At 39.6% G+C, this 17,361-nt stretch overlaps 1 protein-coding gene across 3 annotated transcripts in view; it reads left to right on the top strand.

Annotated features, from left to right (window-relative positions):
* Positions 1–9,291, top strand: part of SHC3 (SHC adaptor protein 3) — a 67,055-nt gene extending 57,764 nt beyond the window's left edge. For all 3 annotated transcript variants that reach the window (XM_054177893.1, XM_054177892.1, XM_054177894.1), the window contains 4 exons: positions 133–229; positions 1,137–1,331; positions 3,406–3,701; positions 7,804–9,291. In XM_054177893.1, the coding sequence (XP_054033868.1) occupies positions 133–229; positions 1,137–1,331; positions 3,406–3,701; positions 7,804–7,932 (717 nt within the window). In that variant the 3' untranslated portion in view covers positions 7,933–9,291. The remainder of the gene's footprint in view (positions 1–132; positions 230–1,136; positions 1,332–3,405; positions 3,702–7,803) is intronic.
* The last annotated feature ends 8,070 nt before the right edge of the window (positions 9,292–17,361 follow it).

Raw genomic sequence — 17,361 nt, 5'->3', positions numbered from 1 at the left:
CTTACACCACAATGAATCAGAAATGAAGTGTGGGAGTACACAGAATAGAGCCAAAGAAATTGTCGGAGGATCTCATATATCTGAGCATTTTCAAGGTAATTGATAATTTCTTTGCACATGTGTCCATTCTAGTCTGCAGCAGGAGTGGGAGGAGAGCAAGCCTATTACCAGAGTCGTCACTTAGGAGACAAACTCAGTGAAGACTGGCAACATGGGGCTGTTAAGCAAGGTGAGCTTTGGTGGCTTTAGCTGTAATATTGAAGGAGGTCTTGAGTGGGCAAAGCATGTGAAAGTCTGATGCCTCAGAGTCTTAAAGCAATGAACTGCACTTGGTTGATAAATTCACTTTGTCTGAATTGCTGATATAATTGAAAAGCACTTGGTAATTATCTCTGGATAATTTATTAAATGCACTCCTTCACAAAGGCTTTTTTTTTTTTTTTAGTACAGTTGACAAATAGAGCTGCCCCAAACCTTCAGCTCTTTACCTTGACATGTCTTAAAACCCTATAGTATTTAAAGACAGGCTTTCAGAACATGGAAATCTGTTCTGAAAATCGGACCCACTAGGGTATGTAAGATGGAATCTCCAAATGAAGAGCCTGAAGCCAGAAGTTCTCTGAAATGTGAAGCAATACACGTGTTAGCACATGAAATCTGCTCCGTGAATATCAAATAATGTTTGCTGTTTTCTATGAAATTTAAGAACATCACATCAAAATGTGTGAAGTTTCACTCCATCCACATTTCAGTGACAGCTCTACTGTACAGCTCTACTGTGTTTCTGGAGACAGTTTATGTGTCAGAAAATGTTATCTATTATTAATCTGGACAGATTTGAGAATTTTATTCCATTTCCTTCTGCCATGACTCCCTGAAAACTATTCTTGAAACCAACAGTCTTAATTTACAGATGTTTCCTTTCCCCCTAAATAATATTGTCTTCCAAACCCTCATTGAAATGCCATTCTGAATCTATTAATCAACATTTTTATTACTGTTACTGAGTTTACATCTCCCATTCCAGACCGTTTTAAACCTGTGGTGATGTGAGGTGATGTTATTTGGTCATTACAGCAAACCTGTTCTGCCAAACTAAGAAAAAATACATTTTAAAAAAGTATTGAATTTTCTAGGCTCTCTGGATATTTGTACTGCGACTGAGTGGAAGTCACAAGTAACCCCAACAGCAGAGATGCCAACATATGTAAACACCCAGCATATAAATATAGAAGCTCTACTGGCACTTCAGACAGGTGCTGAAAGCACCTTCGCTGGAACAGCAGATGATACCAAAGAGAGCAGCCCAGGAAAGGATCTATTTGACATGAGTGAGTTCCCTTCCTGTTCACTCCCTTTCTAAAATGTGACCCAACATGTTTATGCGTTATTTCTCTGTAAAAATAATGTATAAATTATCAAAATTTTAGTATTCATGGTGGACTTACAGTGAATTTTAGATTCATGGTGTCTTCATATTGGACAGAGTTAAAATAAGGGTAGCTGAATATTTGAAGCTGAAGTCTGTGTTGTTGCTATCATCACAGGCCAGCTATGTCAGAAGGAAAATTAATCTGAAGGCTTGTCGTGCAGGAAAGTGAAGGAGTGAATAGCTGGAGAATTAGCTCCACCTGTCCTGTGAATATGTAACTACAGAGTCAATACATACCGCAAAAACTTTGTCTAACAAGGAAGCTGGGAGAGGAATTAAGAGTCTGAGTCAACAATTTGCTCTGGATAGGCCTACTATTGTTTCTAGCTATTTGTTCCAATTTTGAAGTAGCTTTTCCAAAATTAGAATCATAGCCACACCTGTAAAACAATGCTTTAAGCATCACTCATAATTTGATGTTGGTGTTACACATTGTTTTCAGCCTTGAAGAGATACTTAACAGGAAATATGGGGAAAACAGTTTGATGCACAAAAAAATTTCTGGTTCACTGCTCTTTCTGCTTCCAATTGCTGACAGAAGATGTGTTTAATTCACTCCCCACAATTAAAAGGCAATGAGACAAAGCAATTGGTGCCTATAGGCTAGTTGTAATATATTGTATCTATATTTCTGTTGTCTCAGTATACATAAAACTGTCTTCCTGGCATGCTTTTATTGAGATATGACTCTATTTCCATAGCTTAGGGAGACTTGGGATTGAAAGAAAGGGGAAAGGAAGAAAATTGAGAGACTATCTATCTGTGAATATAGATGTGAAATGAGAAAAGCCTGCTGTCTGATATAAGGGACACTAATTTCAATTTCTAATACGCAGTGCCCTTAAAATGTGCATATACTTACTTTTATTTCATATGCATTCTTTTCCTAAAAATAGGGAAAATTGACTTGCTGTCTTCTGGCCTTTATTAATCTTTCTTTAACCATTGGGTCACTGGGGAAAAGTAGTATTAGAAAATGTGTCAACTGGCCCTAAGTTAGTGGTTTGTCAAGATAAACATGAGTTTGGCATAGTGCAGACTGCAATGTAGTGAAGACATATATTAAGCTAGTTTTAAGAATTAGCTGAGGTACCAACAAGCTGTGACAGCACAGCATTTACCCTGTTTCTCTGAGTTAAATTAACCTCTCTGTGGCCTCAAGCAAAGATGGTTGTATACTCCCTGCATTGGAGCAATCTGTTTAGAGCTAGTGTATTTCTTCATGGCGTTGCTTCTACAGATGTCCTTTTGTAAGTCTAATGGACACTGAAGAATACCTCTTTTTAATATGCACTAGCTGGCCAGATGAAGGTCTTGCAAGAGAAAACAGCTTCCAGTAAGACAGTACAGCATATAATGAAGCACACACTGACTTATTTAATATTTCTGTAAGACTACTGGGGTCTGTAATGACACATCTTTCCAATGGATTCTACAGAAAGTAACAGTGAGTTCAGGATTTATCTGAGGTTTAAAAGAATCTTCCTGATTTTGGCTAGGTAAATAATCTTATAGGTGTCAGCCTATGTGTATTGCAAAACTCCTCTTCCTAACTGGAGGCCAGGGGTAGACTGAGTGGTAAGGATGACTGATACCTTCTAGATGTACCCTTGGGCTGGAGACTTAGTAATGCATCATTTTTAAGTAAATACATTGTTTGAAAAGAAACCAGATAGAAGTATAATGTATAACCATATGATGCAATTTATTTTAAATTAAATTGTGACATAGCTGGCAAGACAAAAGGAGAGCTCTGCCCAGTACCAGGACATATATGTGCAATGTTGGTGATAGCCATGAATGAAATAAAATCGGTACCTTTCAAACGCTTGTGCCAAAGTTTGCTCTGATTTTTATCAGCATCTTTCTGTGTATAGCATACATTTTTGCATATTTTCTCCTCAGTCTTAATATAATCCATAAATCAGTAGGCCTAGCAGTACATTTTCCCTCATTTCTGTTTTCATAACCAGAACCATTTGAAGATGCCCTCAAGAACCAAACATCTGAGGATGCATTGAGGAAATCCACCTCCACAGGATGCACCAGTCCTCTTTTATCCAGAGCATCTGACTGGACTGTAGCTGAGGAGTTGAGTACAGAGCCATGGTATCAAGGAGAGATGAGCAGGAAAGAAGCAGAACAGTTGTTAAAGAAGTGTGGAGACTTCCTCGTGAGGAAGAGTACCACAAATCCTGGCTGCTATGTGCTAACAGGCATGCACAATGGACAAGCCAAACATCTTCTTTTAGTGGACCCAGAAGGAACTGTAAGTGCTGACTCTTCAGCAATGCAGGAGTTTCTGACTCTACACATTTATATACATGTGTTTAACCTCATTTGCAGCTTACTCACAACTAACCATAAGTACAGCCTCATATCTCTAATATGCCATCACATCTGTAATTCTCTCCCTGATGCCTAGCAGAAGACCTATTGTATGACTTCTACACATTGCAGGGAGCCATAGATTCCACAGCAAGGTCAAGCTTTGGCTGCTGCAGTAGTTAGTTAAAAGTGCAGCTAAACCACTTCAGCCTTCCTGTTGAGAAACTGCTGGTAGCTGTGCAAGTTTAACTAACTTGTATGACAGCAATTTCCACATGTCTCTGTCAGCCATGATATACAGACCAGGCCCTGCATGTTTTCCTGCATGTAAGTGCAGGAAAGAACTGAGGTAAACATGCTTCAGCTCTTATGTGACAAAGGGACTGTCCCAGCAGCAGGATGGAGAGTGTAGGGGAGTTACAGTTTTCTGCAGCTGTCCTGTTCTGTCCTGGCCCTGGGAAGGCTTTGTCTCATCTGAAAGAATGAAAGTACTGCCATGCATTTTATTCTTGGCTTCTAGTAGCTGAGATTAGGCAACTCTGTAAAGGACAACTTCAGATGACAAGCCCCAAAGGAGTTGGCCAGTTGGCATCTGTTTCAGTTGAGAAATCTGCAACAGAACATGCTGATGATGGCAAGGAATGCCCATGGTACTTGTAATTACATGCAGCATGAGGCCACTGGAAGAACACTTTTGCACTTTTTAGGTGCCAGCTGCCTAGTCCTGGATTTGACAAGTATACCATTCTGGGAAACTGGCTTTATTTCTCTTAGAAGGTGGTGTCCTTACTAAACTTTTGCCATCAGTTTTATGAGTCCTGCAGCAGGGCCTCCTAGTTCTCCCTTCAACATAACTCACAAAGAGCGGTTACCAGCTACTGCAAGGAAAACCTTGCTGTGTGAGCTGTCAAGAGCAGGAGTGGTTTGTCCCACAGGGAGCTCTGCTACTTGACTGACTGGTATGAAGTACTCAGGCCCTGATTCCTGGTACATCTGTGTACCGTGAAAGACCCCCTCTGTTCTGCACTGCCTCTAAGAACAGCACTAATTTTCTGACATCCTCGTGTATGGATATGCTGCTTCTCTGCCCCTGTCTCCCTCCCAGGCCTACTTGTGATACGCCATCATGGCCCAAATGGCTTCGAAACTCCTCACTCAGGGGGCACCACTTGAGAAAAACAGCTTTACTGTAGCTGTCTTTTGGTTGGCTGTGCTGTCCATATGAATTGTGTGATCCTGACACAGCACCTGAGCAGCCCTATTTGCAACTTTTCAGAGCAGAGAGTTGTCAAGAAAATGCAACTCTGTGGTCAGCTGCGTCAGTGTGCCAGCAGCTTGCATTTTTATTGTGTGGCCTTGGCATGATTATTTGAAAAAAACACTTCACACAAAGTCTGCCTGAAAAGTCATTTTACACAGAAATTACCTAGTGATGTGCTACAGCTCTTAAGGGTCTTTTCAAGAGCAGGGTTAACTGTACAGTTGCTTCTGCTCCCATTCAGCTAACAAAATAAATAAATGAAATCTCTAGCTCAGGTAAGTGATGCTTAAAATGGAGGACTGCAGGCTTTTGCTGGATTTGGAGTCAGGGCTTGAACTCTGGTGATGCCATACTGCACATGCATACTGGGTTACCACAGCCCACTCTCACAGGGTCCTCTCCCCACACACAGATGGGAGGGAAAGTAACACCAAAAAACCCTCTAGGTTGAGATAAAGGGTTTACTGGAAATGATACAACAGACAATTACCTTAGCTTATTTCACAGAAAAGCACAGCAAAATGCAGAAGGTGCATCAGAAGACAGTGACAAAACAGTGTGTTCACCTGGCAAGGACACACCAGCCAGCCCAGTGGAAAATACCAACACCCCAAACCCAGGAACCAAAAGAAGCAACCCAAACAGGAAGCCTTTTCATTTTACAGTCTAAACTTCAAGCCCTATGATACTCTGCTTCAGCCAGCACTTTCATTTTGAAGCTGGCATGACTGCAGCATGGTATTGAATACACATTAGCAGAATCAACATTATGGTGGAAGAAATCTCAGCTGAGGTGAACTGAATGGACTGAAAATGCATTGATCTGAATATAAATATGGAAAGTTACTGCTGTTCTTATGACATCTTCTCATTCTGAAAAATATAGCTTCAAATAATTACAGAAAGTGATGTTTCAAAGAAGAATGTTTCAGAAATCAGGAGAGCTTGTTGTTATTTTTCAGAGATGCAGCTAGATGCACACCAAGCTGATAGTATCATCTGCCATCAAAGATGGTTGCTTCTTTTTTTGCCATGCGACATCCTGTGCTAAGTTTCTTGCAGTTTTGCCAGAACATAATGGTGAAGACTGAAATATTTCAGGAGAGGTGCCCAGCACAGCTTGAACTGGCTTTGAAAAGTTTTTAAAATAGTTATTCCCTCTTTCTGGGAAATGTTTAAGGAAAACGGATGACAGGCCTCTCTTCAGAGCAGCTCACAGGCCTTTGCTTGAGGCAGAGCCATCCCAAAACACAGCTTTACTGTAGCACGACATTCACTTGAGAGGACTCTCCCCTGCCTGTGGAATCTGTATGCCTAACTCATTTAGAAAGGAATTTTTTTTGAGGTTGCTGTTAATAATTAAAGATTGCTTTGTAAGATCAATTAGTTTTTGGTCTGTGGATAATTCTGACTATTTTGGCTTACAGTATCAGTTCCCTCCTATTATGAGTGTAACAATTTACTTAGCAGGATGTCAATTCAGAGAGCTAGTAAGAGGACTCGTAAAAAGACATTCCTAATCCTGAAGTATTTCAGTTTGAAAGGCACAGGGATGTACCATGCAGCATGGGGCAAACAAGCACATATGGTGGTTGCATCCCATTCAGAGAAATTAAATTTCCAGCACCTGAAGAAGGCCTTTGTTAAGGAAAGCACGAAGATGCTGAGGCACACTGAAAAGAGTTAGTTGGGGCCTCAACCATTTACTGGCTGATGGTAGGCTGAACATGAGCCTGCAATGTGCCCAGGCAGCCAAGAGGGCCAATGGCATTCTGGCCTGCATCAGGAACAGTGTGGCCAGCAGGAGCAGGGAGGTCATTCAGGCAATGTACACTGCACTGGTTAGGCTACACCTTGAGTCCTGTGTCCAGTTCTGGGCCCCTCAGTTTAGGAAGGATGCTGAGTTGCTGGAATGTGTCCAGAGAAGGGCAACAAAGTTGGTGAGGGGTTTGGAACACAAGCCCTATGAAGAGAGGCTGAGGGAGCTGGGGTTGCTTAGCCTGGAGAAGAGGAGGCTCAGGGGAGACTTTCTTGCTGTCTACAACTACCTGAAGGGAGATTGTAGACAGGCGGGGGGCTGGTCTCTTCTCCCAGGCAGCCACCACCAGAACAAGAAGACACAGTTGGAAGCTGTACCAGGGGAGGTTTAGACTGGATGTTAGGACGAAATTTTTCATAGAGACAGTGATTGCCCATTGGAATGGGCTGCCCAGGGAGGTGGTGTAATCGCCATCATTGGAGGTGTTTAGGAGGAGACGTGATAGGGAGCTTGGTTGCATGGTTTAGTTGATTAGGTGGTGTTGGATGATAGGTTGGATGTGATGATCTTGAAGGTCTCTTTCAACCTGGTCTACTCTATTCTATTCTATTCTATTCTATTCTATTCTATTCTATTCTATTCTATTCTATTCTATTCTCTCTAGAGGGAGAGCTCTTTCTAAAGAAAAAAGTGAAAAGAAGTAAGAGGTCTCTTGAATAAGAATGTTAGAACTAAAAATCTGACTTGCAGTGAAACAAAATATTGTACAGAGACTTTTCAAGCACACCAATTCAGAAAGAGTAGTAGTGGCATGCAAAATACCCATTTGGTGAGAACACAGGAAGTAAGAGACAAAACAGAAGGAAAACTGAAATACCAGATTTACACTGAATTTTATAGGAGAGAGATCATTCTGTAAAACACAACTGTGGTGTTGCAGTCTTAGAGAATTTCACTGTTAAGTCTGGGGAAAAAGTATTTTGCTCTTTAATCTATCTTTTTGCATCCTTTTCTTCCTTTAAGGTTCGTACAAAAGATCGTGTCTTTGACAGCATAAGTCACCTCATCAATCATCATCTTGAGAATAATTTGCCAATAGTTTCTTCTGGGAGTGAACTCTGCCTGCAGCAGCCTGCTGAGAGGAAGCACTGACTCCATATAACTGTTCCAGTTTTTGTAATTGGCAAGCTGTAACTGGTAGAAATTGCAGATCTGATAAAACATGTACATTAACCCCCGACGTGTATTCATAGATATGTCACCTGTGTGTTTTCTTTGGGTTTAAAATGCTCCGTTTCACACAGTACACTTGAAAATTCTCAATGCTTTATGTAAACATAAGTCACAGCAGAAGGCTTTCTTAATGTGAATATTGATAGTGTATATATAAACATTATATATATAAATACAGTACATATTTATATTTTTCAAGTCAGTCTGTTGACAGTATAGAACTGTGCCATGTGTTTTTACTAGAAGAAAAATGACAATTGTGATTCCGCAGTCTCATTTTCTTGAGAAAATTACTAGTGGGAATCTTATTTCTGATTTTACCTAAGAAGCACAACCATGGGGATTATAGGCGGATTATACTGGATAGCCTTAGAAGAAGTTTGAATTCAGCAACTAGTATTCCAACTCGGAAATTCAGCATAAAATGATTTTTAAAACTGTTATTCAATGTCACTGATATCAAAAGTGTTTTATCTTTCTGATGTCAAGTTTTAATTCTTATATGATGTTACTCAAAGCATTTATAACTTCCTTTAACGACGATTTAGTGTGATCTGTGTACAAGGTGTGTGCATTTAATTTTTCTAATGATACTGTAACATTGTGCAACTCTAATTTATTAATTTGATTGCCAAGGTTATTTGTAAGTAGTTCTCTGCTTATGATAAAGCTCTAGGTGTCCTTGACAACCAGTCTCCAATGAGACAATTATGAAAGTTCAAATAACTTGTGTTTAATAGGTTTGATGCAAGATGTTCATGGTTGTTCAAACACATAGCTGAAAAATCTTTTCTTCTTCTAACCAGTGAAAACTATCATGACTCAGTGGTCCGCTTTGCAAATGATACCATTTGCATTTATCTACCAAAGCATAACTTGACTTTGGCCTTCAGCAAGTGATAAGTATTGCAAATATACTGGGGTGGGGTTTTTGTTTGTTTGTTTGTTTGTTTTTCTAAATATCAAGTTGAAAAAATAAACATAACATAAAGATGCATTTCTGGCAGAAATGCCCTTGATACTGGGAAATAAATGTTTTAAGAAAGGTTTGTACTATTCAAAGACAAGCATTAGATGAGGTTATTTTCCTATTGTATAAAGCTCATCAGGATCCAATTTCAATAAACACAGTTCCTGTAAATGTCATGTTTGTGCCATATTCAGGATTTAGCCTTCAGCACTCCAAGGTCTTCTCTAGCCCCAGTATCTCAAATCAAATCTTTGTACTTCATTCATAAAGGCCAAGACTTAGCAGGGTAAGTAGGTTAAGCACCTGCTACCCAGTTCACTTGAAGTTAGATTTACTTTAGATTTAGTTTTGAGACCTTGTCAAACTACAACCAAACTGGCTGATGGATTCACTTAGAACACATTTGGGTAAGATCGTGATCTTAAATATTTTCTTGTACTCTCTGCTGTGAAATAAGGTAAATTTGCAGCTTGGGAAGTTTGATTCTGTTTGATCTCAAGAAGAATGATTGCAGCATCCACGACTAATCATGTGATCTGTGCAATAAAATACACTTGATTCTGTAATCCGGACATTCAGAAGCCAAATGAAGCCATTAGTGAACCAAATCCTTGCAATTAATTTTATTGTAGATAGTTAATAGCTGATACTTCAAATCATGGTGGGAGCTGAGAGCAAAGGAAAGAAATCAAATGCTGTATTGCCACCCAAATTAGTGTGGCATTAAGGTAGTGGAATTCTTAGCATGTGGCTTTTCCTTTAACCTGGTTGGAAATTGAAGAGATCTTATACCCCAAAGCAATATCCATAAAAAATGATTTAAGACAATTCATATCTCACTATATTCTAACTATTTTAGTTGCCATCTTTTTTGTCATATAGAACACTTGACAATCCATGTTCCTATCTCCTTATAAACATGTCTTGGAAAGATATTAGTGTGTTATCACTAACAATAAGAGAAGGCCTCTTTTGTACTTTCAGTGTTGTGTGTCACATCAGTAAAAGCGAGGTGCCTAACTCAGGTGCCTTAAAAAATTCCACCTCCTTCCTCTATTTTAGATTCCTACACACCCTGTCAGTGTATGCCTGGAAAAGTTTGGCAAGATATGGGTGTATGAATGAAGGCAGTAAACATACACTGAAATAAGGATCTAAATTTTCATGCCATTGTCCTAGATGTGGCTTTAATAACTTAGCTGTGTTTAGGAAATAAAAGCAGGTGGCAAGGAGACCAAAAGTGAAACAACTCGACAGAGGTATTACATTCCCCAGGCTACATTTCACAAACTCTGCCTCCAGGAAAATGTAGCTTTTTAAGCTGCTCTGTCAGCACAGTCCATCTGCCCAGCTCAGCACGCATAGTGATAATGTAAAGGTTACACATAGCTTGATCAGATACAGTTTGGTCCTAGGTAGTGGTAGGCCTTTGGGCTGCAACAGTGCCATGTTGCCACAGTGGGCTAGCAGATCTTGTCTGGCCAGGTGCGATAATCTAGAGGCTTTTCTAAGTCACTTGGAAACTAAGTGTCCAGGAAGGGAGGGTACGTTGACCAATCAGTCATCCTGTTGTGCATTATGGCTTTGCTTTTTCACTTTGGTAGATTTGGCTTTCCCCTACATTAAAATGGTATAAAAACTGTATAGCTATTTTAAGAACAGTTCCAAATCTGTTGTTATTAGAGTCAAACACTACTTTACACTGACCTCAGCTAAGTGAACTTGGTAAGAGTCAGGGCTCATCATTGTAAGGAGCCAACACTCCCAGCAATTTAAGAGATATAGTGTTTATAAAATGCTGTGTGATTGACTGAAAACCAGACAGTTGACAGAATAATAATTTGAGCCCCCCTCACCTTTTGTTTTTATTTTTTTTAATTCAATCCCAAGGGCTAGGCACTTGCTGGTGATAATTCAGTACTACAATTTCAGTAACTGATTTTACCAAAAGAACAAATATATTAGACTCAATAGAAATCTCTGAGATTAGACAATACTGTGGATAGCCTTTGCTATTTTCCCAGCAGGTAGCTGAGGAGTCAGAATTGAAACTCTAAATATCCTGCAAGATGTCTACAGCGATTTTGAGTCCTATCTGATGGTCAGGTTTGATTCCAGTTGTGCTGTAACTGTGTGAACGATGGGTGACAAAAACACATTCTATTTTTTTAAGCAAAGAATTATCAAAAGTGAACCAAATGCTTCTAACCCATTTAAATGTAGATCTAGAGAGTGTGATTTGAAAACTGAATGATACTTTTACTTCTGTGGGAGTTAGTTCAGTGACAATTCTTAGGTTCCCTTTCCCAATGCAAGAAGGGGATCTTCACATTTGACATGCCTGGGTGGAGCCCATAGGAGGAGTTGCAATTTTCATGGCTTACTGTCTTCCTCCCTTCCAAGGCTTTGTGCATTCAGTGGGAATAGAAGGTAGTACAGTAGCTTCACTTCACATCCTACGTGTGACAATGCCTGCTCTGCCAGAAGCCTCTCTGTCGCACATACACAGTCAAAGCTGGAACAAAGGACACACTCCTGGGACCAGAACTTGAGTGCAAGATGTGGAATGTCATCAGAAGAAAACGTTCACTAAACATCTGGTAAATGTCACCTGACAGCACTAAATTTTCTGTATCCTGGTTTCAATAGTTTTCTCCATTTTGCAATAATATACTCATATTTCTTATGATTGTGGTCCCAGGTATCATGTAGTGCAGTAGGATGAGAAGAATTTAACAAAATAATAAATTATACCACAGTGCAGAGGCTGGCACAAATGCTTGATGCCAGCTACAAAGTATTCATAACAGAATTGATGCATATTTAGGTATTTGCAAGCACCAAATTCTCCACTTAAAAAATAGCAGAGTTTTGCAGCCTCCAGGAAACTTACAGCTCTAAAAAGGAAATCTGGAACTTGCGACTGTTCTTACAAAAGGTTAAAAAACCTGCTTTCAAGCCTTGGTTTTTGGCATCCAGTCTCTATCTAGGTAAGTGGTAGAACCACACATTTATATTAAGGGGACTATATTTCTATAAACAAAGGCTAAGTGAAAGTCATACTTTCATCTTCCAGACATTTTCAAAATATGTCTGCATAGAATAAAAATTCAGATTTAATGTACTATCAAAAATATGTTTATTTGCATGGATTTTTTGCCCAAACCTAGGGTTGCACTTCTACGCTTTCTCCAAGCTGCCAGGATATGGGCAAATTCCCACTAAAAGCTCTGTGTTCAACTGTACTTACTCTACCCACTTGCACAGCGTCTGTGAACCTTGTTCACATCTGCAATGATTACAGCTGAAATGTGGTCAGGCTTGTAGAAAAAATGACATGGACATATAATTTGCCTGCAGTTAACCAGAGGTTTGGATAAAGAAAAGGAAAAGCCGTCTTGGGAGAGAAAACCCGAGGGGTAATAAATGCGAAACCTGGAAACACAAGCCAGTAGGCATGTAACCTAATAATGAGAATAGAGAGCTGTTGCCAAATTACAAATGTGCTAATTTGTTGATAGGATTTAAACAGAACCTCTGCAGAGCACTTAGGTAATGCCTGCTGCTCATCTCTTTTTGAAATATTTATGTTCATAATCCTTGATACGTTCTTCTTCACATGCCAACATATGCATCTTGCATGGCTTCCACTGAGAAAAAAAACGGGTTTTTTCAGTCTCAGTAAGGAGGATGAATTTTCAAAGCCACACATTTAGCAAAACAATCATGTAAAGAGTGTTTAAACCTTGTTAGACAACAGAACAGGCCATGGAAACCAAAGGGAGAAATAAGCTAACGCTGGGTGACTCATTCTGCTATCCCACTTTCTGGGAAGCAGTACGGATGACTCAGAAAAGGAAGGTGGACTCAGATTTCTCAGGTTATGATGCCGAGTTGCATTTTATCTAGCTATCATGAAGGTCAAATAACATATAGGTTGAATGACAGCTTTCATTAGCAGTCCTCCTTTTTTATTCCTTGAGGCAAAACCCACCAAACACACCCAGGCATATATTCATTAAAAGTAAGTAAAATGTTTTATTAAGTGAAGAATATAAGGATTATAATTGGTATATATTTGTGTCCTTTGTAGCTGGATTGGTGTGTTAACTGCTTCTCAGTAAAGTTCTGAAGAGATAAAAGATGCTAGGTTCCTGAGATTTTTCTCTTTGCATTGTGTGGGCAGCAACAACACTATACATTTGTTATTTATTACTATTTATTACTTTCAGAAACATTTTACACTGAGAATTGCAGGAAAAATCATGTATGTGGAAACATTGTGATCATTTATATTCCCAAGCACTTTTGTGAATCTCAAGGTTTTGCCTGTCTGCTGATTGTGTTATTTTGGCTATAGAGGAAATTTTTGTCTCCAAGGAGTCCTCAAGCAACAAAATTTGGAATATAATTGTTATGCAACTGTTTTCTGATTATTTGGTTTGTATATGATTGACCAAAGTAATAAAAGCATTAGCATTACTATCAGATTGAAATACATGTAAAGTGGGCTTGACTCTGTTCTCTTATGCCCAGGTTCCCCAAGAGCCTGATTGCTCTCTCCTGAAAAGGTAGCTTTCCTGCTTGGCACACTGAATAGATGAGGGCAGTCAAGAGGAGACCACTCCAAGGTCTTTCCATGGAGAGTGACTGCAAGGGCAAGGTCCATGAAAGACCAGCTATTTGGCATACTCTGGAGAGGAGAAAGGCTCCATGTCAGAAAGCTTAGCTGGGAAGGCGTTTCATCCTTCTCCTCCACTGCCCTAGTGTGCCCTTGCAAAGGCCCTTCCCTCTTACCCACTTGGAGAAAAGCTGAGCCTGGGGATGCCCTGGGAGGTTATGTTGCTCTTGGGGAGAAGAAATGCAGTTCTGAAGGGACCATGGGCACCAGCACACCTCTCCTTATGGCTCAATAGTGACAGAAGATCACTGCTGCTGTGTCTGCCCCTTATGAGTTTTGTCACGAAAAGGGAGTATTCCTAGGCCTGAGGTGGCCATGGGCTGTGCAGGACCCAGCGAAGTCATGGGGCTAGGCTGTGCCCTTGGCCATTTTATTGGGTTAAATAGCACTACCCTGGGCAAAAGACATCATCTGTCTGCTCAGAAGGGGTGGGCTGGCTGCTCTTAGGACCCCTGCTTTTTGGCACCTGTTACTTTGTGAACAGGTGTGTTTTCAATCTGGATACTACAGCAGCTGGAATGACAAACCTAGTAGGCAGTGAGTGCCACACCCTATTCAGAGTTTTCCTGTGTAAAATCACAGCCATAGAAAATATGTCTTTCCAAGGGAGCAGCTGTGCATGGTGCTGCTGGAGCAAACATCCCTCTAAGCAGGTGAGGCCAGGGGACCAAGTCTCCTCTCACAAAAGTAAGGGAAACGCCTTCTTCCTAACTCTGGAAACAGGGGAGTCAGAGCCTATTACCTTTGGCTGCACAGTGCTCCCACACATAGTGCTTTGAGGCACAACACACAGAGTTTAAACACATTTTGCACAGAAGGCCAAAACTTTTTTCACAATTCTGTGAAAAATGACTGCTACTACACAACTTCAGTTCAAACGTTTGAGATTTAATTAAAAGTTTTCAAAATGTTTATGGTGTCTAACCAGCTGAAAATACTCTGTAAGACTGTTGGCAATAAAAGACTTTTCAAAAGTGCCTTAGCGAGTACTTTTTCCCCCCTCTCCTTTGGTGGTTTGATTTGCATTTCTTTTGTAATCCCTAATCAAAGTAAGTATTTCCATTAAGAAAATAATATGAATTAAATGTCAGTATCCTTTGTAGCCTTTGCGCCACATAAAACTGATTTGGAAAAGTGAGATTTGATTCAGTTTCTTGTATGCTCAAATTGGCTCATAAAACGCTTGGATTCTGGGATGTATTTTAAGGAATTTTGCAGTATTTTAGGAGTAAAAGCACTCATTCTCCATCTTTTTCCATCTTCCAGGTTAGTACACTTTCCTGGTTGATAATAATCCAGTGCTGCTAAACACTTGCCTTGTCCTACTTTAAAATTCTGTTCTGAAATCTTTCAGAATCTGTGCTTTAATATGTCCCAGTGGGATCTGCCCACTGAAGACTGTATCCACAAGGGTTTTTTTAGTCAGAAATACTTTGGAAATGATATTATCAGTGTTACACGTGAACCTATTAATCTTAGGAGCCTGCTTCAAGTACAGCAGGGTACTGAACTAACAAAATATCCCCACAGCTCCAAAACAAGAGAAGGAAGTCTAAGAAGAATGGAAGTATTGACAAAAAATTACAGAGCCTCCAACAGTGGAGTTGCCTGCATGACCTATACCTTGCATCAACTCTAACAATAGCTAGGGCTAGAATACAGATGTTAAAATTCACTTTCAAGTGTATGTACTTGGACTTCAGATATTTTTTTCTCCCCTAAACAGCAAGAATCACATAGTAGCCTTGACATGACATTTGGCATGGGGTCAGCCACAATGTTTTCTCAAACCACTGTGTTGCTAAGTCCTTTCTGCTCTACAGTAGCACAGAATGCTGCCACATGCTATCACCTTGTGATCTAACGTTTGTAAGTATACAAATATTTCAACTGTCAGTTTTCAAAGACACAACTTCAGGGGAGAATTTCTACACTTAAAATACATTCAATAGCACTGTAAGATCTAAAAAACAAAGCAAGCCATCACCATGCAGTATCACCTTTTCTGTTGCTTACCAAGCTACAGAGTTGCTAACCCATCCTGTATCTGCAGTTCATATAGTTAAATCATTAGCTTAGTTTACTCTTCATAAGTACACTGCTTTTCAACATTTTTGGAAGAAATTATTTCTTATTTACTATTCTCTTTCACAGTTACTTCATAGGCTTTTTTCTTATGCTTTTCTAATGGTGTATAATGTTTACAAGCAAACTCTTAATTTATAAAAGATAATCACAATGCAAACCTTTACATTTTGAAGGGTTTCTCTATACACATTACAGAACTGACACACTATACATACTTGGGAAGAGTCTAATGCTGTTGCTTTAGATAAATAAGACCAGAGTAAAGCCAAGGATGAGCTCTTCCAAGCTGTGTATTAAAATCCTCAACTACTTCTGATTGTGTGTAAGGCAAGGTGTGTTTGGAGACACAAATCTTTGACAGAGCTCAATAAAGTTATATGCTCACATTCTTACTGAAAGACAATGGGAACCCATCAACATCCACTGAAGCCTCCAACTGCAAAGTACTACTGACAGAAGTACCAAGGGCAGCTTCCACGGGGACTTGAAACAAGGTATTTATGCAGCCTTAACTGCTCTAGGCCTCAGGGAATCTCTTTCATGTAGAACACCATCCTGTACTGAGGCTGATAAAGAAGTGGTTTTCACACAGGTTTCTCTGGAACAGCCTCTCAAAAAGTTGAATCTGGAGCTTCAGGTCTTCCAACTACACAGGCTTTCAAGGCAATGTAAGGTATAACTGGAGATATGCCCTTCAGCATGATCCTGCTGTACCGCATCTTCCCCCTCACATCTGCAGAAGCGCCTGGAGACAGTAGAAGCACAGGGTCCCACTGCCAGAAAACAGGATCTTGTGCCACTGGCTATTCTTCCCAGGGAGATTTCTAATAAAATCCAATGCTGTGGTAGTGTCTGGAATGAAATGGAAGAACTCCACAGGGACCCTTTGCAGTTCCTTACTTTCTGAAATGATAGGTGTCTGTTTCGGAACTGAAGAATCTGAGCTTAGGTAGTGCATTCACAATGTACACAGGTTTATATAGACTTGACATACATTTTTAAATGCATTGGAAATAGTAAGCAAAAATATATGCATTAAAAAAGTACATACACTTGATATACGTGTATTGTTGGGTCACATTGTAACTATTTTAAATAGCCAAGATATCTAGCCTCTCTTAGTAGTTATTTACTAGTGCTTGTTTAAAACAAGTTGTGAAATGCCACGGTGACAACCATCATGTTGCCTTCCACTAGACATGAAAAGCCTGAATAACAGCCAGGAAAAAAAATAATACTGACATGATATGCCATATTAAAGTTCCTGTCAGTTGAAAACTACTACTTCATATATTTTCAAATATCCCCACTGAAACACATCTATTTGTGTAATTTTTCACCTTACACTGTATAATGCAATACAATGTTTAGTATATATATTGTAAACTTTTGCCAAACAAGTTTTTAATAAGGAATTGTACAAATATACAGCTATTTATACCACATATAAGGCCATTAGCATAACACCAAGATACACACAGAGAACTATTATCACCAACATATGCAATGAGCTTTTCTCCAAGACTTTCCAATTATGATCAATGTTTACTGAACGCTGAAGTTTCTAACACATTTGATTGATGTCTTGCACAACAAGGCATTGCCAGGC

Source organism: Dryobates pubescens, chromosome Z, assembly GCF_014839835.1.
Source record: "Dryobates pubescens isolate bDryPub1 chromosome Z, bDryPub1.pri, whole genome shotgun sequence".
NCBI lineage: Eukaryota > Metazoa > Chordata > Aves > Piciformes > Picidae > Dryobates > Dryobates pubescens.
Note: the sequence above shows the minus strand (reverse complement) of the source record. Positions and strands in the feature narration are given on the sequence as shown.